Source organism: Callospermophilus lateralis, chromosome X (assembly GCF_048772815.1).
Source record: "Callospermophilus lateralis isolate mCalLat2 chromosome X, mCalLat2.hap1, whole genome shotgun sequence".
Classification (NCBI taxonomy): domain Eukaryota; kingdom Metazoa; phylum Chordata; class Mammalia; order Rodentia; family Sciuridae; genus Callospermophilus; species Callospermophilus lateralis.
The window spans coordinates 85292359-85315610 of NC_135325.1; the positions used below are offsets into that span (position 1 = coordinate 85292359).

A 23252-nucleotide genomic window follows, 5' to 3' on the forward strand; every position below is an offset into this window, starting at 1 on the left:
GTAAAATGGTGGTGGTAAAATCTAGGAAGTGAGTTTATTGTTGTTCTTTGAAAAATCCTTTCAGGTTTGCTATGTTTGAAATTGTTAATCATAAAATTCTGGAGTGCAATGAAAGACCTCTTTAACCTTCCCCTATACCTTCAACTTCTCTCTCAAAATTCCAAACTGTCTATGGTTCTGTGTGCACCCTTGAAGAATAATGAATTATATGGCATTGCATGATTTGCTATTTCCACTTATTTTATCTTAGATATCTTTCATGTATATTTGTATATATAATATTCCATAGAATGGATATACGGTAATTTCTATAATCATGCCCATGTGAATGTTAATTTGTAACTTTGGCAGTGTTTAGTTTTTCCATATTAGATACAGTGTTGAACATTGTTAGGCTATATGCATATTGATTGTATTCAAGTATTTATATTAAATAGATGGATTCATAGAAGAGGAATTCTGGGGTAAAAAATATTTGAATCAATTTAATGGAAATTGACAAATCATCTGAAAAATTTGTACTAATTTATATTCACTAACATGTATTAGTGCTCATTTTCATATGTCTTGCTATTTTAAAATGATATCTTTTGACTTTTTTATTTATTAGTAAAATTTCTTTGCTAATGGTTATTAATTTTTGTCTGCTATATACTCCAAGTTATTTTCTCACACTCTGTCCATTTTTCTCTAAACTTTGTTTATTGTATATTTTTGTGCCTTTGAAACCTCTTATTAAGGTATAACTTTACATGGTAAAATGAAAAAGTCTTAAAAATACAGTTTGATAAATTTCTACTTATATATACACCTGTGTCATTACACTACCATCAAGACAGAGAATATTGCAAGCACCACAAAAGATTCTCTCATGCCTTCTCCTAGTCAGTACCGTGACTGAAAGGTAACTCCTATTGTGACCTCAAAGACAGCTTTTTAAAATGGAGGTTAGATCATGCCAATTGCCTGCTTAAATCTCTGCAGTGGCCCATTGCATTTACACAGCAATTCAAACTACCCACTAGGATCCACAAGGTCCTACAGAAGTGGTTGGCAAATTTTCTGTAAAACGTCAGATGATAAATCTTTTTACCTTTGCAAGACATATGGTCATTTTCAAAACTATTCAGTTTTGCTATCATAAGTTAAAGCAGGCCTAGACAATGTGTAAATGAATGGGTCTGTGTTCCAATAGAAGTTCCTTTACAAAAATAGGCAGCAGCATGATTTGGCTATGGACCTGTGTTTGTTGATCCTGCCATACAGAATCCCTTTACTCACCTCTCTAACCTCGTCTCTAACCCCTTCTTTTCTTCATTTTGTTCTAGCAATACCAGCCTTTTGATCCCCAAACTTCCAGCCTTTTGCCTGCCTCAGGTACTTTGCACCTGCTTTTTCCCCTTTCAGAATAGCTTCTTCCCATTCCCAGGTTTCAACTCAAATGTATAAAACATTCTAGAAAAGTATATCTAAGTAAGTTTTCCCTACCTGTTTATTTTTATTATAGCACCCTGCAAATGCCTTTCATTGAGTCATAACACTCTGAAAATATTTTCTTTGTTTTTTTCTCTTCTGAACTGTTCATAAGATTTGTAACTTTTTTCACCATTGTGAGACATAACCCTTATACTTAGAACAATGTTTGGCACACAGTAGGCATTAAGTAAGTGCTTTTTGAATAACGAAATGAATGAAATAAATTGCATTGATGGATTTGCTGATGTTGAGTCACTTTCAAATCCCTACTAGGTTGTGGTTATTTTTTTGACTTTTGCAGGATAATTTTTTTCTTCTAGTACTTTTTTTCTAGTCATGAATACTCAACTATTCAAACTTACATGTCCATGTGTGTCTTCATAATTTATGCTATTCCCCTCCTGAACAAGAAAAGAAGTTTAGGACTCTAATTAGTCCTGGCACATTTGTCCCTTGGCAAGCTGCTACAGTAGATTAGAACGTGATTTAAGATTTTACCATCACAAATTATTTTGATTAATAATTTTTCTCTTTTGTACTACTTCTATTGAAATTTTTCAGCATTATTCTAAGTTTATAAATGAATAGGTATAATTAGTATATTTCACTGGGCACTGAAGCAATTTGTGGCTCAGGGACAGAGCTATTCCTTAAATGTGTTAAAATCCATGTGAACTTGCTGCCATTTTGAGGCCACTGTTTCCTTTTCCACATTTTTCATTTACTTCCATGATTAATGACCTGTCCTGGTTTTCTTCTTTTTACAATAATACCGGTAATTTGCATTTTCCTAGAAGATTACCTATTTCACTTATACTTACAAATTTATTTATATAGAATCATACATAATACTCTTTTAACAATTTTTTCATTGTGTGTAAGTTTTAGCACATTCTGAATATTATATTTTGTATTGTTTTTCATGATTGGAATTGCCAGAAATTTACCTTTTCATTAGTTTTTCCAGATGATTTGATTTATTAGTACTACTGTTTTCTTTTTGTTTATTGTGGCATAGTGTTCTCTAATTCATTATTTTCAGGTTTTATCTTTATTCCTTACTGCATCCCTTAAATTTATTCTTCTGCAATAATTTTTAAAGTATCACTACTGGTGTACTCAATACATTTTAAGGGATTTTTGAGGTCAAACTATTTTAATAATAATACTAAGGCTTTACTTACCTTTTCCCACTCTTATTCTCTCACAACTGCACCATGAAGTTTTCCAGAGGCTGCCTGACATGTGACATTGAAGCAGACTGAATGCCAAAGAAGACATGAGAATCTAGCTGTTTTTTAATAAGCTAGATACTAATGATACTTGCAGAATTGGAAAACAATACTACTCTTCTAACTATACTTATTTTGGAAAATATGGTCATTTCTCAAATTATAATTATATCTTAGGTCTATTACTATTTTTAAGTTGATGATTTTAAAATTTCTTTTTTATTTTTATTTATAACACAATAAATTTTGATAGATACAACCCAAATAAACAAAATCAATCTCTTCAAGATATTAAATACTTTGTAAGAATGTAAAGGGGTCCCAGGACCAAAAAGTTTTAGAATCACTCTTCCATTGCTTATTTTCTAACTTATTGTATACCTTTTATTTTTATTCTTTCTTTTTTGATAATGTACACACTTATTGCTGTGAATTTGCAGGTATTCCTCATTCTCTGTAAATAGATTGTAGTTCCTTTTTGAATTTGAGAAGTATGTATATTCTGTTAAATTTGTGAGTTGAAAACCAGACTTGGAAAAATGTGAATTGAGCTGATAGATGTTTGATTGCAGCTAACTGTCTGGACCTAATTGTGGCAGAACAGTAGCTCTTAAAACTCTGTTTTTTTGCAAAACCATGTAGCTCTTGAATTTATTTCAGTCGATAAAGTAGTCATATCTGCCTTCATTGATCAAGAGTGTTATGTGTATGTTCTAGATAATTCAAAACTGATCCATGATTTGTCTGACCATGTTAAAAAAAAGAAATCACTTTGCTATACTAGATCAAATATTCAGATCTATGATTCTGGGCTACTAATGTTTTGGGAAAATCTAGTGAGAAAGTTACACAAGGTATCCTAGTAATATTGAAAAATCTCTGTGTTTTATGGTATAAGCATAATTATAGCATACCATTAAAACTCTTAGTAAAAATAAATTACAGGTATGATTTTTATGCCAAAACGTTGACTAGGTAATATATTATGTGAAAAAAGATGGAAAAGGAGGATGCCTTAACAAACTGAAAATATTGGAACTCTTGCAAATTCAGATTTTAAAAGTCGGGACTATGGTCTGTGAGAGTAAAATTGGGAGAAAACTGCAGATGGAACCCTTCTTAACCCAAGGGAGGATAAATCAAAAGTATGAGTTAATCCTTTAAGATGATGAATAGCTTTTAAGTAGTTTTTATCCTTAAGCAGGCTTGGAGATTAAAATGTTTCAAATTATATGGCATATGAAAGATAATAAGCTCTCTCTGGGACAGGGTAAAGTAAAGAGGTTACTTTTCAATAGGGTGGTTGGGGATAACATCACTGGGAAAGTGACCTTTAAGTAAACTTGAAGAGGGATGGGAGGAAGACACTTGGATATCTAAGAGGAAGATAGTCCAGATCCAGAGAACAGCAAGTAAAAGGCACTGATACACAACCATATCTGACATGTTCGGGGAAGATGATACCTCTTTATATGAAACTGAGGTGAGAACACTACAGAAATATATCATTAAAAAAAAACCTATATGTTTTTTCTTCTTTTTTATTATTAGTTGTTCAAAACATTACAAAGCTCTTGACATATCATATTTCATGCATTTGATTCAAGTGGGTTATGAACTCCCATTTTTACCCCATATACAGATTGCAGAATCACATCGGTTACACATCCACATTTTTACATAATGCCATACTAGTGTCTGTTGTATTCTGCTGCCTTTCCTATCCTCTACTATCCCCCCTCCCCTCCCCTCCCCTCCCATCTTCTCTCTCTATCCCATCTACTGTAATTCATTTCTCTCTCTTGTTTTTTTCCCTTTCCCCTCACTTCCTCTTATATGTAATTTTGTATAACAGTGAGGGTCTCCTTCCATTTCCATGCAATTTCCCTTCTCTTTCCCTTTCCCTCCCACCTCTCGTCCCTGTTTAATGATAATCTTCTTCTCATGCTCTTCCTCCCTGTTCTTAGTTGCCCTCCTTATATCAAAGAAGACATTGGCATTTGTTTTTTAGGGATTGGCTAGCTTCACTTAGCATAATCTGCTCTAATGCCATCCATTTCCCTGCAAATGCCATGAAAAAGCCTATATGTTAAACAAGTGCCTAATAATGGGAAAATAATTAAGAGGTAAGGTAAGATCTAAATTTTCCAGGCAGTAATCAAATGATTTGGTAAGGTGGAGGGCAATCTAGATGAAATACTGCATTAGTTTATATAGGTATTCACCTATATTCTTGACATATAGTAATACACACACACACACACACACACACATATACACATATATATATGGCATATATATAAAGCATATATATGTATATACATACATATGCTTTTATTAGGAATGAGGCATAGTTCATGTAGAAGTATATATAAGTATATAGACTGTCTTAGTTGGCAAGAAATTACATTTGGTGTGATTTATTACTATCTTTAAACATTAAAATAGATCTTGAAAGTTACCATGACATATTAAGTAGAAAAAGTTTTTCTCTTTTTTATATTCTAGATACCAGAATCATTTCCCTTTCTCATCTTGAAATGACCTGGGCTAACAGAAGGAATTTTCCTGCCTTGCTTGTGAGGATCTTGCATAAATCAAAACTACGATACTATGGAAAACCTGATAAAAAGATGATTGAACCTTACCAGGTACAAGTAATGACAAGATAATATATATGAATCTACATTTATACATTATAACTTATATAGCTGACTCTATGTAGGATAAAATACTAGTTTAGATAATATTCCAAAGTTTATATATATATATATATATATATATATATATATATATATATATATGCATTGCAGAGTATTTTTCTTTGTAATTTATAGAAAGAAATTCTTGGGGGCTGGGGATATAGCTCAGTAGTACAGCACTTGCCTGGCATTTGTGGGGCATGAGTTTAATCCCCAGCATTACAAAAAATAAAAAAGAAAATAAATTCTTTCTATATTGGTGCTCTTTAGTTCCTTCATACATACAGCTGATCTCCTTCACATCTTTTTCTTTGTCTCCAAATTTTTCTTCTCTACTGTGTTTTTCATACCACCATATAAACATACTGTAATATCACATTTAAAAAATATAAAGAGAAAAAAATCTCCCTTGACCTTATGGCTTCTCTATTCCCTCTTTCTTCTTCAGGCAAGGTTCTTAAAGTAGTAGTCTACACTGGATGTTTTCACTTGCTGGCCTCCCGTTTACTTCTCAACACAATTACATTAGCTAAATCCCCAAAAAACAAAGGTCACATGTTCTTTTTGATATGTGGATGCTAACACACAACAAGGGGAGGGAGAGAGGGGAAGAATAGAAGTTCAGTGGATTAGACAAAGGTGAATGAAGGGAAGGGAGGGGGATAGGAATAGAACGACAGTGGAATGAATCGGACATAACTTTCCTATATACATACATGAATACACCACAGTGAATCTCAATATTGTGTACATCCACAAGACTGGAATCTTAATTAGAATAGGATGTACTCCATGTTTGTATAAATATGTCAGAATTAGCTCTACTGTCATGTGTAAATAAAAAAGAACAAATAAAAAATAATAAAGTTACTGTAACTAAAAGTGGTAGCTAGGTAATAGCCTTTCCCTGACAGCTCAATGCATGGGTTATGGTAAAACAATTATATGGTGCCATACAAATACAGTTTGTCCAAGTATTTAAAATTTCTATCTTGTGATTTAAGATTTTCAATATATTGTTGAATATGTGAGTGGATGGGGTGATATGCCCTGAAGAAGCCAAGGTAATTCTACCAGTAAAGCAATGCTATGTTTAAATAAGAAGAATCTAAACACCCATAAAGTCCCCATTTAGAAAAACATGGGTTGTTGGCAGTTCTGGTGTGTCTCACTGATATCATGTTACTTCTGTATACAGAGATGGTAAGAGTTCTGTGACTTTTTTGTTCCTAATAATTTCACCATGTATTTCTCAAGAGTCCTTGTTTTGCTTGATTGTATTTCTTTTGAATTTTTAGGAACTTATTGTTACCATTGTTATTCCATTAGGATTATGTTAAATGTTTTTGTTTCTTTCTTTTTTTAACCATTTCTTTGCCTCAGTCTGTTGAACATATGTTGCTGTGCTGCTGTCTGGGGCTCTGTTGTACCCAACTTATTCACTCATTGAACTGCTATAGAACCTGAATTGTTTCAAGTTTGTCTTTTCATGGTGTTGACAGTATCATTTTTATTTGTCTCTAAATATAAATGTTTTATAAATATTTTACATATGGTGGGGTAAGTGGATTATATGTAATACATGAATTCAAATTTATTAGTAAATGTCAATGAAATGTAAAAACAAAAGAAAACAATTACATTGGCTTTTTAAAAAAATTTTTTGTAGTTGTAGATGAACAGAATGCCTTTATTTATTTTTTATTTTTATGTAGTGATGAGGATTGAAACCAGTGCCTCACACATGCTGGGCGAGCGCTCTGCCACTAAGCTACAGCCTCAGCCCACATTGGCTTTTTCTTTAGCTTGTTATTCATGAATGACCTTCTAATCTCATACTTTTCTATTATCTTGACTCTCTGTGCCATGTAATGCTGATCAGAACTATTTTCTTGATATATTTGTGTTCTGTTTGATTGTTTTATTTACTAGTATACTGTAGTTTCTCATGTTAATCAAGAACCATTTTAGGTGTTTTATTAAGCTTTTATTATAAAAATTATGCATACTTACTGGGAGGAATTTGGAAAATGTAGACACCTTTATAAAGAGAATAGTATTATCTATGACTCAAAGAAAACCACTGTCAACTTGGTCGGCTTTATTCCCTTTCTTGTATGTATGTAAATTATGCATATACATAATATACATATATCTACATATTCAATATATGCATATCTATCATATCATGTATATCATATATAGCACATATGTGCCTGTATATTATATGTTGCATGTGACCATGTCATATAGCACATTAAATTATCTTACAAAATGGAAACCATGGTGTACAAGTGTACATAGAATTCTGTATCATTTAACATTTTCTTATTTTCTCATATCACCAAAATTCTTCATTCAACATTTTTCATAATTTACAAATTCTGTTATGTGATATAATAAAACTATTCAGTGATTTTCCTATAGGTTTTGCTTCCTCATTCTCTAAATACTTTCCTCCTTGAATTTTCCTCCCCACTTTTTCCATTGTCTTATCTCCTCTGTCTCCCTCAACTAGTCCCTGCTTGCTTCTCCAGACTCAACTCCTCCTGAGCTTTTCATGCCTTATGCTAGCCAAATTGCCCTACTAAAAATTTCTCAAAGGTAACCAGTTGTTTTCTTCCTTTCATGCCTCTTCATGTTGTTCTTTCTTCCGGGCATGTTCTTCCTCTCAGCTCTCATCAGGTTGACAAAGCCAACTCTAACATTCAGTTCAATACTGACCTCTACTTTAAGCCTTTTACTGCACAACCATATGCATATTTACTAAGAAAAATCAACTCCTTTCTACTGTATGGCCTTATATTTGTCTATCAGAACATGCATAACTCAGTTATGTATATTTTTAGTAGATTCGCCAAGTTTACTCTTGTGCAAGTTCTCTGACTATAGGGAGGCAGTGTGGTATTATGCTTAAGAATATTTACCCTGTAGTCATATGATCTGATTGGAAGCTTCATTTTGTTTACCACTCCTTAACTTTATGATGTTAGCAATGTTATAGTTTACTCATCTGTAAAATGGGGATATTGATTGTACTTTCCTTCCAGAGTTGATGCAAGGTTTGAATTAGTGAATATAGGTAAAGGACTTACATGCCTGTAAGTAAGTACTATATCTATTTTGGCTATTATTATTAGGGATGATGATTCACCTCTTCATCCCAGTGCCTAACAATGTCTGGAGTATCATACAAACTCAGTGCAAGTTTAGTTAATAAAAAGATAGATTACTCAAAATGTATAGTCATCAGTATGAAAAGGGATATGAGAATGTAAAATCATCATTTAAGAAGAAATTTGGAGTCTAGGAAGCACCACCTTATGAGGATGTTCCAGAGGGACGTTGGTGGTATTTGACTACCTCACTGTTTCAAAAATTTAATTATATATTCAAGCACCAAAATGAACTGAAATACTTCAGAGTGACCACTGATTAATTTCCCAACTTACCTTGAATGAAATATGAGTAAATTCAAAAAAGAAGAAACTATTATCAAAAACACTTGAAACACTGCCTTTTTATGGGACTAACATTGTCATTATATTTTAAAATTGAAAAAATATATTTTTTACTACAACAGATTTCTCTATTTTAACTATACTGCCTTTTTCTGCTCCAATAAGTTTTCACGTAGTAACTCACAAATAATTCCCATGTAATTTATAGTAAAGCCTCAAATACCAGTCTAAATAAATTAATATAATCAGAACATTGTGTCCAATTAGTGACATGTCTGAAGTTCTATAATATAAATATCAAGGCCCTCTCACAGTTTAAATAATCAAGAATTGTATCAAGATCTTCATTTAAAATTTCCAAGTTTGGGTGGTCTGATTCATTTGCAAAGATATTAGGTGGTTACTACGTTTAAGGCACTGTGTTAAAAATTATGAGAGAACCAAATATAAATAAGATTTAGACTATGCTTCATAGTTCACAATCAAAGAGTGAGTTAATAGCACATCTGTGACTTCCAAGCCTCTTATACTAATCTCTCCTGTAGATTACCATTATTAGCAGAGTTGGCAACAGAATCATTAATAATAAAAAATTAAAATCTTAATATTATTTTCCATAGGTCTATATTTTCACAGACAATATGCTATATATCATCCATATGAATAAAAATAAATAAATTATATATATATATATATAAAATATATGCTTTTGCTTTTTTTTTCCTAGACCTTTTTGGAAGTTGCTGACAGTTCAGGCACAGTGTCAGTGATTATGTGGAATGCCCTATGTCCTGAGTGGTATAAAAGTTTGCGTGTTGGATTAGTTCTTCTACTTCAAGATTATTCTGTTAAAAAGAGCTATCCATTCAGAATACAGCCTCTCCCTGTGGATCCACAGATCAAACTAATTTCTACAATGGGTTAAGTATTCAATCAGTTTATTGTATTATGGTTATTTTGCTTATAAAAATTTGCAAAGTATCATATCAGGCAAAGGACCATAAAAACACTGAAGTTGTTAGAATCTAACAAATTTTCAAATTCCTTTATCTATTTGGTTTTTTGTTGTGTTTTGTTTTGGGGGGCAGTACCGGGAATTGAACTCAGGGGCACTCAAACACTGAGCCATATTCCCAGCCCTATTTTGTATTTTATTTAGAGACAGTGTCTCACTGAGTTGTTTAGCACCTCACTCTTGCTGAGACTGGCTTTGAATTTTTGATCCTCCTGCCTCAGCCTCCTAAGTTGCTGGGATTACAGGCATGTACCACTGTGCCCTTCTCCTTTAGTCTACTAAATTTTGGTTTTGTTCTATAATATTAAGTTAATAACTTGAATATATTTTAAAGTTACTACTAGGTGTTATCTTGAAAGGGCTATTGTTAAGTTTATATTTTGTGATTATTTCAAGTTCAAAGAATAGTAAGAACTTATATTCCCTTAACCCACATTAAACAATTGTTAACATTAGGCAATTGTTTACCTTTGCTTTAACATTCTCTCTCTTTACATTATATATTTCCCTATGAACTATTTGAAAGGATGTGATCTATTTGAAAGCCTATCACTAGTATTTCAGTGTATATTTCTGAAGAAAAAGAATATTTTATTAAATAATCACAATACAGTTACAAAAATCAGGAAATTTTAAATTGATACAGTATTTCTAATATTTAGTCAATGTTCAGATTTTGCAATTGCAATCTTTAAAGGGCTTTTCAAATTAGTATTGATATCAAAGTTTTGATATCTAAAAATCTTAAGTATTTTAGAAGCATTAGAATTAATGTAATTTTTTTTGTACTAGTGTTTAAAAATTTAACCACATTCCAGTCCGTTTTATGTTTTATTTTGAGACATTATATCTCTAAATTGCTTATGGCCTCACTAAGTTGCTGAAACTGGCTTTGAACTTGGAAGTCCTCCTACCTCAGTCTCCTTAGCTACTGGGATTATAGGCTTGTGCCACCGCACCCAGCCTAGAATTAATAATTTAAATGATTACTGTTAGATTTGGATGTAATTTTTAGTTTCCTTTTTCAGAATTATAGATAGCATCCCTCAATAAGATTGTTTTTATCTTATAATAGTTTTATTCTGAATCTTTACTTCTATATAATATCTATTCTTCAGCTAATCCATTAAAATTAATTACCAAGATATTGCTCAGGTATATCAATTATTCATTGTTTTCTTAAATGTGTGTTTATTTGGAAAACCTCATATGATTTTTTTCAGGGTACTAGGGATTGAACTCAGGGGCACTCGACCACTGAGCCATATCTCCAGCCCTTTCTTATATATACATATATATTTTTATTTAGAGACAGGGTCTCACTGAGTTGCTTATTGCCTTGCTGTTGCTGAGGCTGACTTTGATCTCATGATCCTCCTGCCTCAGCCTCCTGAGCTGCTGGGATTACAGGCATGTGCCACCTGATTTTTATTTAAAACTTAAGTATTTTTCAGACATTGGCCTGTCTTGCTAAATGAAGAAGTTATTACCTAAGTAATTTATGCTTAGTCCTTTGACTAATTAGAGTTTACTATAGAAAGATAAGAAATTAAATTGATAGAAATATTGTGATTTACTTGAGAAAATATAGTAAAAGTGAGCAAGAGGAAGCTAATTCACAGCATGATTTTTTTTTCTAGTACTAGGGATTGAACCCAGAGGCACTGTACCACTGAGCTACAACCCCAGTCCTTTTTATATTTTATTTTGAGACAGGGTCTCACTAAGTAGCTTAGGGTCTCATCAAATTGTTGACAATAGCCTTGAATTTGTAATCCTCCTGCCTCGGCCTCCCAAATCAGTGGGATTACAGGCAGGCACCACCACACCCAGCTCCAAATACACATTATTATATTACACAACCAGGCATATCCAGGTGACAAAATTCCTTTAGTAAGGATTGAGACATTATTTATTAATAACAGATAAGGTAAGTGACTTTGTCAATGACTTTTAAAAATCACTGGAACAATGAAAATCAAATCTTAGTTCTCATGATATCTAGCCTATATATTTCTACTAGATAAATAGTTTTCTGGATAAAGAGAGTTAATTCAAACAATAGTTTTTATATGCCTGTGGACAAGGTCTAACATGTCTGGTACTAACTAATAGCTGCTTCTAAACCTTAAAAATGTATGAAAAGTAGGGCAATAGACATCGTATAGTCAGTACATAATCAACCACTAAAAAAATTAACATTGAAACCAAACCAAACACTGCTGCTACTATTGTTATATAGAATCATGGGGGCAGATTTTCATAATGGAAATCTTCTCTTTAAGATATGTAAAACTATGCTTTCAAATAAATAATTGCAGATATATAAATTATTTTTAAAACAATAACCTTGATGAAAGTATGTGTTTGTCAACTTTTGTTGCTGTGACCAAGATACTTGATGAGAACAACTTAGAGGAGCAAAAGTTTCTCATGGTTTCAGAAGTATAGTTCATGGCTGACTGACTCCATTATTCTGGGCCCAAGGTGAGATGGAGCAGAGGAAAGCTGCTTACCTCAAGGTAGCCAGGAAACAGAGGTCAGGGGAGGAGGAGGCCCCAAAGAAGATTAAACCCACCTAGGGCACACTCCAGTTACTGCATCCTCCACCCATGCCCCACATGCTTAGTTTTAAAACCCAGTTATTCCACTCACATTGTTAATTTATTGAATATATTAATTCACTGATTGGGTTACAGTTTTCATAATTTAAATTTCAGCTCCGAATTACAGCTGAGATTGGGGGACATCTTATATTCAATATGAGATTGGGGGACATCTTATATTCAAACCAAACAAAATATTTTTAAAACATGCCTTTTAGTGTTTAAAACAGTTTTACTGCTTATTAATGTTAGTCATTAATTTTCTCCCATATTTTCTTGATAAGTAACAGAGTTCCTTCTCTATCAGGGGTCAACAAACTGTTTCTGTAAAGTTTCAGATAATACATTAAACATCGCAAGCTATATGGTCTCCATTGCAGCTACTCAGCTTTTCCTTTGTAGAGTGAAGACAAACATATATGATATATAAGCATATGAACATTATTGTGTTGTAATAAAACCTTATTTACAAAAAAAGCCACCTGTAATCTGTAGTTTACATAGCCTACATATATAAGTAGATCTGAACATTGGCTATACGTTTGAATTGCTTGGGGAGCTTTGAAGAACCATTGGCACTCCCAATTAATTTAATTATTCTAAGAAGGAGACTAAGGCGTTTGTATGTCTTAAAAATTCCTCAGCAACCAGGCACAGTGGTGTACAGTGGTGCCTGTAATCTCAGGTCTTTGGGAAGCTGAGGCAAGAAGATCACAAGTTCAAGGTGAGTCTGAACAATTAGTGTGACCCTGTCTCAAAATAAAAAATAAAAACACTGGTGGTGTAGCTCTGTGACAGAGTGCTTGCCTAGCATGCATGAGGCCCTGGGTTCAATTCCTAATAACAGAAAAAAAAATAAATAAAAATATAAATATAAAAAATGAAACCCATAGCTGATTCTAATAATACATCCAGGGTTGAGAACTATGAATTTATGATCTTTAAAAATTACCTATCTCAAACTGATGAATGATCTTATAGAGGGGGAAAAAAGGCATTTCTGTAAACCACACTAGGCACAGGAGGGAAAAAGTAATCTGCAGTTCTACCCTTCAAAATTAGTTAATGGGGAGCAGTTATGTACAATAAACAAATTAAAGTACAAAGAAACATTAATGACAATAAACAGATAAAGATGTGATAGACAAGAAGAGAAGAAATGAATGAAACGTAGTAGAAGAAGGAATGGGCAAATGAGTAGAATGGATTGGGTAGGAGAAACTGTAAGCAAAAGTTAGGAAAAATACATGGTTGTTTAAATGTTATGAGCAATGTGAATGAGAAATAGTATGCAATCAGGGTAGCGTTGGTTAGTAGGAAATAGGGGACTTAGGTACCATCACAATCTTCTAGGCTTTTATATTAGAAAACAAACTATTATGGTAATTTATCTTGGCTTATTTTTCATATTTATACATGTAGCACTAAGTTAGAGAAACTATGATGTAATTTTTTATTTTCAGTTGTAAATGGACACAATGCCTTTATTTTATTTATTCTTCTTTTTATATGGTGCTGAGGATTGAACCCAGTGCCTGTAACTTGCTAAACAAGCACTATACCAATGAGCTACAACCCGAGCCCATGGTGTAACTGTTTTAAAAGTTGAAATAAATGAAAACATATAAAAATGAAAATTCTATTGCAAAATCATTTATTTGCTGGTTGTAGCACTGTATTTTTTATACATTATTCTATCTGTCTTTTATAAAATAATATTCAGATGGCATACCCAATAATAAACTATTTAAGATCTTGGGATTTCCAAACTATATTGAATAATAGATATTGAGATGATAGTATCAAATATTTTTGGTTTGAGGGAGGAGATTATTTATTTAATTAGGAATCCTAGCATTTTAGAGGCTGTGAGGAAACTTGAATGTAATCCAGTAAGAATATGAGTATAAAAAGCAAATTTGTAAAATGCAAACTATTTTCTAGGTACAAGGTGCTATTATGTAATATAAGCTTTATTTGCTTCTGTATGAATAGATTGAATATCATAAAGGTAAAATGAATTTTTCTAATCACATGACTAGAAATAGAAATCAGGTGTCTTCATCCTGTTAATTGTTTCCAACATAGCAAATTCTTAGAAAAATTTAATTAGTTGAGATAAATAAGAATTAGAAAGCCCAAATGACTTTATAACTATTAAATGAATTGAAACATATTTAAAGTCTTCTCACAAGGAAAATATCAGGTACACATCATTTCATGGAGACAGTCTACCACATTCAAGGAATATATCCTTCCAAACAATTCCAGATAAAGTAAACTGATTCTAACTCATTCTTTAACACCAATATACCTATAATAATAAAAAATGAACAAGAATAGTGTGAAACCAGAAAATTATAGGCCAGCTTCAGCCATGAACACATATACAAATATTTTGAATAGAATATTATCGAACTCAATTTGTTTGTTTATAGAAAAATCATGCAATGTGACCAAGTTATATTTTTCCCAATAGTTGATTTTACATATGAAAATCTGTATCACCTATCACATTAACAGATTGAAAATAATTATCATCCTAAGAGATACACAAAAGGCATTTTAAAACCATTCTTCATTTTAAATAGGAAAATAGAGGGCTGGAGTTGTGGCTTAGGTAGAGTGCTTGCCTAGCATGCATGAGGTACTGGGTTCGATCCTCAGCACCACATAAAAATAAAAATAAAGATAAAAAATAGAAAATAGAAAGAGAAGGGAACCATTCTTAACCTGACAAAAGGTATTTACAATATCAAAATAAAACAACCAACACCGTTATAATGGGACAAGTTTACAATACTCCTTTATAAAATAAGAAAATAACAATTGATGGAAAGGATGTAGAGAAAAAAGAACTCCAATACACTGTTGAAGGGAATGTAAATTAGTTCAGCCATATGGAAAACAGGATGGAGATTCCTCATAAAGATTAATCCTTTAAAGATTAAACTACCATATGATTCAGCTATGCCATTCCTAAGTATATATCTGAAGGAAATGAAGTCTGTCCTCAGAGGAGATCTCCCATATACATGTTTATCAAGGCTATTCACAATAGCTAAGATATGGAATCAGCCTAGGTGCCCATCAATGAATGAATGAATTACAAAAAATATGGTGTATATATGCAATGGAGTATTATTTCGCCAAAAAAATGAAATCTTGTCATTTGTAGGAAAATAGATGGAACTAGAGAGCATCATGTTAAGGGAAATAAGCCAGACATAGAAAGATAATTATTGCATATTCTGTCTCATAAGTACAAACTAAAAAGTAGAAGGGGAAGGGGAAGAATGGGAAGAAAAGAGAAAAGAAAAAAAGTCAACCTCAAAGTAGACTAGTGATTACTAGGGACTGGGTAGGGGAAGAAGTGAGGGTGGAAAAGGGTGAATGGTTTGATCAATGCTTGCTGTATGCATGTATGGAAATATCACTATGAATCCATTTAATGTGTAAAATTAATATTTTAAAAAAATTTTAATGAAGAGCATATATACCTCCCATTAATGTTTCTACTTAACCCATTAAGTCCCAAATTTTCAATTCTGTGAATATTTTAGCAAAATTGACACAGGTGTGTTAAATAACTTGGAAATAACAATATAAAGCTTATGTATTATAATATTAATATTATACTATAATATAATGTAATTATCATCATGGTATGATTAATGATATGATATATAATAATCATATAGTATATATAACTATATACCATATACTATATTTAAGTTTTTATAGAGTTCCACACCTGGAATGATGGGACAAAATTGGTTAATGTTGCACTGGCAGTCCTAGCCAGTGTTAGAAGACAAAAATGCATTAAAGATACAAAGATTTAGGGACTGGTGTTGTGGCTCAGCGGTAGCATCCTTGCCTAGCATGTGCAAAGCACTGGGTTTGATCCTCAGCACCACATAAAAATAAGTAAATAAAATAAAGATATTGTGTCCAACTACAACTTAAAAAATATTTTTAAAAAAGATATAAGGATTTAAAAACTACAAAACACTCATTATGTACAAGTTAAAAGTATTTCTACACAGAAAATCCAAAGCGTTAAAAATAATAATATATTTTCAAGTTTAACTATAGCATAACTTTACAAGTCAACTAATTTTGTAAATTTCAATACTAAAGAGTTAGAAATTGTAATTTAGAAAATATTATTTATGGGGTCAACAATTTTATGGTATAATGTATCTAAAAATAAATCTAGCAGAAGATATGTAAAACCTCTTTGGAGATGATTATTAGAGATTATTGAAAGACATTAAGAAAGCCCTAAATAAATGAAGAAGTATCCTATATTCACAGGTAGGAGGTCATCCTCCGTTTCATCACTATATAAAGTCCCCTCAAATTGATCTATATAGCTTTAAAGTTATTCCATCAGGGTTTTTTCCTAGAACTAACAAACTGATTCTAAAATTCATGTAGATGCACATTAACTGCCAAGAATAGTCAAAACACTTCTGAAGAATAGGGGAATAAAGAGAGTGATGACTTGTCCTATAAATATCAAAAATTATAAAGCCATAGTGTTTAAAATAATGTGGTACTGGTAAAAAAATATATATATGGACAAATTTACCTGTGTGTCCAAATATAGAGCCAACATAAAGCCCTATACATAGAATTTTGATGTAAATGTGTCATATAGAGCATCAAGGAAAGAGGCACTATTCATCCCATTATATAAATCAATCCAGGTATAGAAAATGCTTAAATGTGAAAGGCAAAACTTTTAAAACTTAACAGGAGAATTTATAGAAAGTTAACCTGGAGTTTGACCTTGGGATGAGACAGGATTTCTTAGAGAAGATATAAGAAGTAGTAACATTAAAAATATTAATAACCATAACTGCATTAAAAGTGTGATATGCACCCATTAAAAGACACCATAAAAAGAATTTTTAAAAAACGAGTAACAAAATAGGTGTAAGCTCAAGATCAACAGAATTAATAACCAATATATAAACAGTTACAAACAGAAAAAGGTAATACAACATTAAAAAATGACAAAATACACAGCCATTTTAAAAAGAAGATGCATAGGTGAACTGTAAGTATATTAAATATTGTTCAAAATAATTAACATAACGGAAGTGCAGACCAGTATCACAACAAACTGTTACATCACCAGGTTGACAATAAGTAAGAAATTTGGCTATAACAGAATTTGGAGAGAATGTGTATCAGTAGGAATTTACATATTGCTACTGTAAGTATGTTCATTACTTAAAATAATTTGGGCTTATCCTGTAGAGTTGAATATTTATACATAATACAACTCAGGGATTTCAATTCTAGGGGTACTAACTTAGAATCTCTTGCCTGTGTGCACAGGAAGATATATATATAAAAGTATGTATAACAACCTTGTTTGTAATAAGAAAAACATGGAAATAATCCAGGTATCTATCAATACAGTAATGGCTAGATAAATTATAGTATTTTATAACACCAGAACATTATTCAGCCATGGAAATTTTTAAAATCCCAATTACATATAGCTACGTGTATAAACTTTAGTGATATAATGTTAAGTGAAATATAACCCCAGAATACTACATTCAAAAGCAAAGCCAAGCAGTATTTTGTTTAGGCAAAAAGTCATAAGAGAAAACTTTTCTTAACTTAAGGAAATTATCAAAAACAAAGATATGGTTAAGCTTTGGTGGGAAGATAAGTGAATGTTTAATGGACGTGGACGAGACCATTAATACTGGTCTACTATTTTAGTTGTCAGATCAAAAGTGCATACTCTATGTTTTTGCTGTGTAATTTATATACATACATATTCTTTAGTATATATTAAATATTAAAGTAATATATTTGCTTTTCAGAAATCTGCCTCAATCTTCGAGATCCTCCAACTAATATAATTATAATTCCAGAAAAGCAGGTGAAACCAGAATGGAGATTGCCAAAATTAAACCACAGATTTATCACAAGGTAAAACAGTTTCTTGTAAAATGTCTTCAATATTAATTTTCGAACATTAGTTACTGAAAAGTAATGCAATATAATTTGCTTAAAATCTATCTAGAATTTGCTTTAGCAATTATTAACATATACATTTTCATAGGCATTACTATATGATGTTTTTTTACTATTTTAATATATAATATCTATTTAATAATTTTGATTTTTTTTAGATCAGAACTGGATGATATGCCAGAAAATCATATCTGTGATGTTATTGGCATGTTAGCTTTTGTAGGAAGGGTGCAACGGTCAAAAAAGAAAGGTAAGCATTAAATTTGAAAATGATAAAAAGTATTTCAGTCTTGTTTTCAAATGCATAAATCAGTTACCTTCATTTATTTTAATATTCTATCCATATAGAAAACCGTGAAGACTTTTGGTCATATCGCTGGATTCACATTGCTGATGGAACGTCAGAGCAACCGTTTATAGTGGAACTGTTTTCTACATCTCAGCCAGAAATCTTTGAAAATATTTACCCAAGTACTCAATTCTTAATATTTTTATCTTTTTATTTTGGGAAATGAGAGTTTGCTTTTCAAATAGTATAATAAGCTGACATACAGAAGTGACATGATATTGAGTTAGCAATCTCAAGCAGTCTGACAGCATGTTTACATCTTTTCTATATTAATATCATATTTAGTGTTATAGATATTAACTACCTGCTGCTTGTCTATTCAAAATTATATTAGAATTGAAATCAGATTTTCAGAGAATCCAGTGCTCTTGTCCATTTTCATTGTTAGAATTTCACACATAAAAAATATAACTTCTTTTGTATCCATTTGGAAATTGACTAAATAGACCCATTAAAAATCAAAGACTTGCCAGACATGTTGTCATACACCTATAATTGCAGTGGCATTGGGGGCTGAGGCAGGAGAATCATGAGTTCAAAACCAGACTTAGTACAAGCTATGAGGTAAGCAACTCAGTGAGACCCTATCTCTAAATAAAATATAAAATAGGGATGGGGATGTGGCTTAGTGGCTGAGTGCCCCTGAGTTCAATCCCTGGTATACCCCATCCCACCAAAAAAATCAAAGACTTTACTAATGTGACATTAATTGGTAAATGATTGGCAGACTATGTAATTAAATAGTGATAATGACAAGTATGATTTATTTGAGTATTAAATTTATATTAGGTTGGTGGTATTATACCAGCTGGTCAGTATTTTGCTTACTTTGGCATTGACTTTTTCCCAGTGTGTTCATTTTTATTTATTTGAAAATATTTTAGATACATAGGCTATTCTTTATATTTATCATTATAAAAAGTACATTTAATACTTTTAATCAATTTTAATGATATTTTTCTTATTTGAATTCAGACTATTTTAGATATTGCATACTGTTTTGTTATTTTTACTTGCCAACACTGAGGAAGTCTCCAATATTGACTGTTTATTATTTTTTAATCCAGTAATGAGATTGAAGTTGTAGATCCCTATATCACCTACAGACCATTTACAGTACTGTTTTGCTGCCCTTTTGTTCTCTATGCAATATAGTATTACACATCTGCTTCATAAGAGTCTATCCTTGGCTTATGAAATACATTTTTAATATATATTTGAATACAATTGAATCTCACTCTAATTTATCAGGGATGAAACAAAAAGAGAGTTTGGGCCATATCAAGGAAATTGACTTCCATGGTCAGTGTTCTATGATCTCTCATGTAACTTCTTTGGAGGGCAAAAATGATTGGCACTGATGACCTCTTGTGATAATTCCATTACCTCATTTTAGGTGGGCTTTATACTCAAGTACTCTCTGTTTGTAGCCACTTTAAGCAAGTAGCTGACATGAGTTTTGGGTAAAGCTCACAGAAAGTTTGTCAAGCAAACATGTTCTATTTTTTAATGATAATGTGAAATACCTCTTTCTAAGCAAGGTATTATAGACCTTAGTGAAATTTATTCTAGTACAACAATTATAATTTATCTTTGCCATTGAACCAAGAATGAAGAGGAAAAAATCATTAAATGAATGGTGAGTATTAAGTGTGCTTTAGCTTGTTCAGGGAAGCATGACCAAGGGTCTTCTGGAAGAATACCAACATCCTTTGATAGAACTACAGGTTTTATGTTTTGTTTCACTGTTAGGAAGGTAAAGAACTAAGGGGAGCTAATTATGTGTGTTTATTATGTACTAGATGCTTAAAGCTACTATCTCATTTTTTGTTCCCAGTTACCTTTTAGAATGTTGATTTTATAACAGATTTTCAGGTGGGAAAGCAAAGATCCAGAGGGATTAAGTTATTTTCTGGATGTCAAATCACTAGAAATCATTAGATTTTTAATGGCTGTAAGTTAGAATTAGAGATTTCTTTATTTTTTAATGTCAGTTTTTTGTGGAAATAATGCAACCTTAGATCTAGTCTTCTAGCAGATTTTTAGAGATGTCTTTAGTATGGATATGTTATCATCTTTTGCCATTAATATTCATATGAATCTAGTTTTTGAAATAAAGAAAAATTATATAAATTAGTATCATTCTTAGCATTTAAACAGATTTCCTTTTTTATTACAGAATAAAGAACTTATAGAAGAGATATAGCAAATGAAATTATAGTTATGCTATTGAAAATTTTTTATCTTAAAAAGAACCCACTTTGTGTAATAACTCAAATTTACATTTATTTCTTCATTTTCTATTTTGTAAGATAACCCTTTTGACATGTGATAAGTTAAATAATGTTGTATTAATGAAATTTTTGCATCTCAAGGCATTGCAAACTCATTCAGGAATTCTTTGTAGCCTATCCAATAGGGTAGAAGAAGAAAAAAAAGACAGGTGATATAAAACCATCATTGAGCCTTGAAGTCTAATTAAGATAAATACATGAGAAATACAAAACACTCACATAAGCAAATACAAATAATCTATAGCCATATATGGTAAAAGGAGTTGGAGTAATTTGGGGTTTTGTGTTAAATTGAGTTAGTTAATCAGTGAAAGGATCATGGAGAAAATTTTTTCTCTGTAGGAAATAACTATTCATACTCAGTTGTTTGCCCAATTAGAATGATTCTCACACTCTTCATCTTTGCAACAGGCAAATGACTTGCATTACATGCTGCTCCAATGGTGAGAAGACCATTATCACCAATATCACCTAGGAGCTTATTAGAAATGCAGAATATCAGGTCCCCTTCTAGATCTACTGAATCTGAATTTGTGTTTTCACAATAGTCCTCTGTGATCCCTATGTTCTTTAAAGTTTGAGAAATAGTATGTGAGCTCCTCATCTTGGTATGTACTCTTTGAAATGCAAAATTAATTTCATAAGTGTTTTCATTTTCTACAGTGACATATTTTGTGTGTACACAGTTGAAAGTTGTCAGAAATGACACTCAAGTACCTAAACTTCTTTACCTCACTACTACAAATGAGAGCCGAGTGTTTATTACTGGTAAGTAAATTCTTTGTATATTCTTTACTAGAAATGTAACATATTTTCTTTACCAGAACCTTTAGCATAGGGTTTTATTTTATTTTATTTTATTTTGGTTGTAACATTCAACTACAAGTTAGCTTTATTTTAACCTCCATTATCACTACAAACATACTTTAACAAAGACTATTTGGCCTATGAAGTATATTGCTTCTAGATTACTTCTGATTGAAGAAGTGATTTTGTGACTCATTAGAAATTTGTATTTTTTGTATTTTGGTTGACTTTAACTTCTGCTTGACATAGAATGTAGATAATCCCAAATTGCTAGCTGTATTAAAGACTGGTAGGCCCAGTACCACAATGTAGATTCAGTTGACATTATTTTTAAATCATACTCAATAAAAAATGCGTGTCAATTTTTGACCCAGGATCTCACATTTTATTTATATTAAGAAGAATCTCACTGCTTGTGTAAAGTGGGGCTTCCAGATCTGTGGGTTTCATACTCAAAATTCAACAAAGCATGAATCAAAAATATTTGAAAAAAAATTATCTGAACTGAACATGTACAGAGTTTTTTCTTGTTATTAATCCCTAAGCAATATAGTAATTTACATAGTATTTACACTCTATTAAGTATTATAAGTAATCTAGCAATGATTTAAAATATATGAAAGGTTTACATGAGTTACATGCAAATAAATAGATTTTATTCAAAGAACTTCAGAATACACAAGTTTGGTTATCTGCAGGAGTCTTGGAACCAATCCCCCACAGATATTGAGGGACAACTGTACATTCTTTCTCTCTATTCTCTCAAAAACAAGTAAGATAAAAGTTTCCAAATCAGAGAATAGTGTGGAATGGAATTTTTACCAGAATTCTACAATGTTGGTAATTTATGAATATGTCAAAGAAAAGTTCCAGGAAAGACTTAACATATATTTTAGTCAATACCTTATTTTATGAATACAAACAATATCAGATGTAAATATGCCATTTTTAAGTATGTTTTAAGAACATGAATTTAAATGGTAAACTGTTTTTAATACACAGTTTAGTTTTTGGATGATCTTATACATTCAGATTAATAAGTGATCTAAAAATCAGGCTTTTTCAGAAGATGCCAACCATTTGAATAGTTAGAAAAAGTTTATTATTTTTTCCTTTTTCCTGTGGTTTTTAGCATCTTGTAGACAATTGCAGTTCAGTCCATTTAAACTCTAATGTGTCTTATTTTCTTTGGATAACTGTGCAACATAGTGAATAAGTGAACTTGACTTTTTTCTTGGTGATATGAAACTGTTTTAATATTAAACTTTTATACAAAGAAGTCCATACAGTTTATTACAGTGACC

General features: G+C 31.6%; 1 protein-coding gene across 3 annotated transcripts in view; it reads left to right on the plus strand.

Annotated features, from left to right (window-relative positions):
* Positions 1-23252, plus strand: part of Radx (RPA1 related single stranded DNA binding protein, X-linked) — a 63863-nt gene that overhangs the window by 2147 nt on the left and 38464 nt on the right. For all 3 annotated transcript variants that reach the window (XM_077107311.1, XM_077107312.1, XM_077107313.1), the window contains exons 2-7: positions 5217-5359; positions 9599-9791; positions 18345-18453; positions 18657-18748; positions 18847-18969; positions 21805-21909. In XM_077107311.1, the coding sequence (XP_076963426.1) occupies positions 5217-5359; positions 9599-9791; positions 18345-18453; positions 18657-18748; positions 18847-18969; positions 21805-21909 (765 nt within the window). The remainder of the gene's footprint in view (positions 1-5216; positions 5360-9598; positions 9792-18344; positions 18454-18656; positions 18749-18846; positions 18970-21804; positions 21910-23252) is intronic.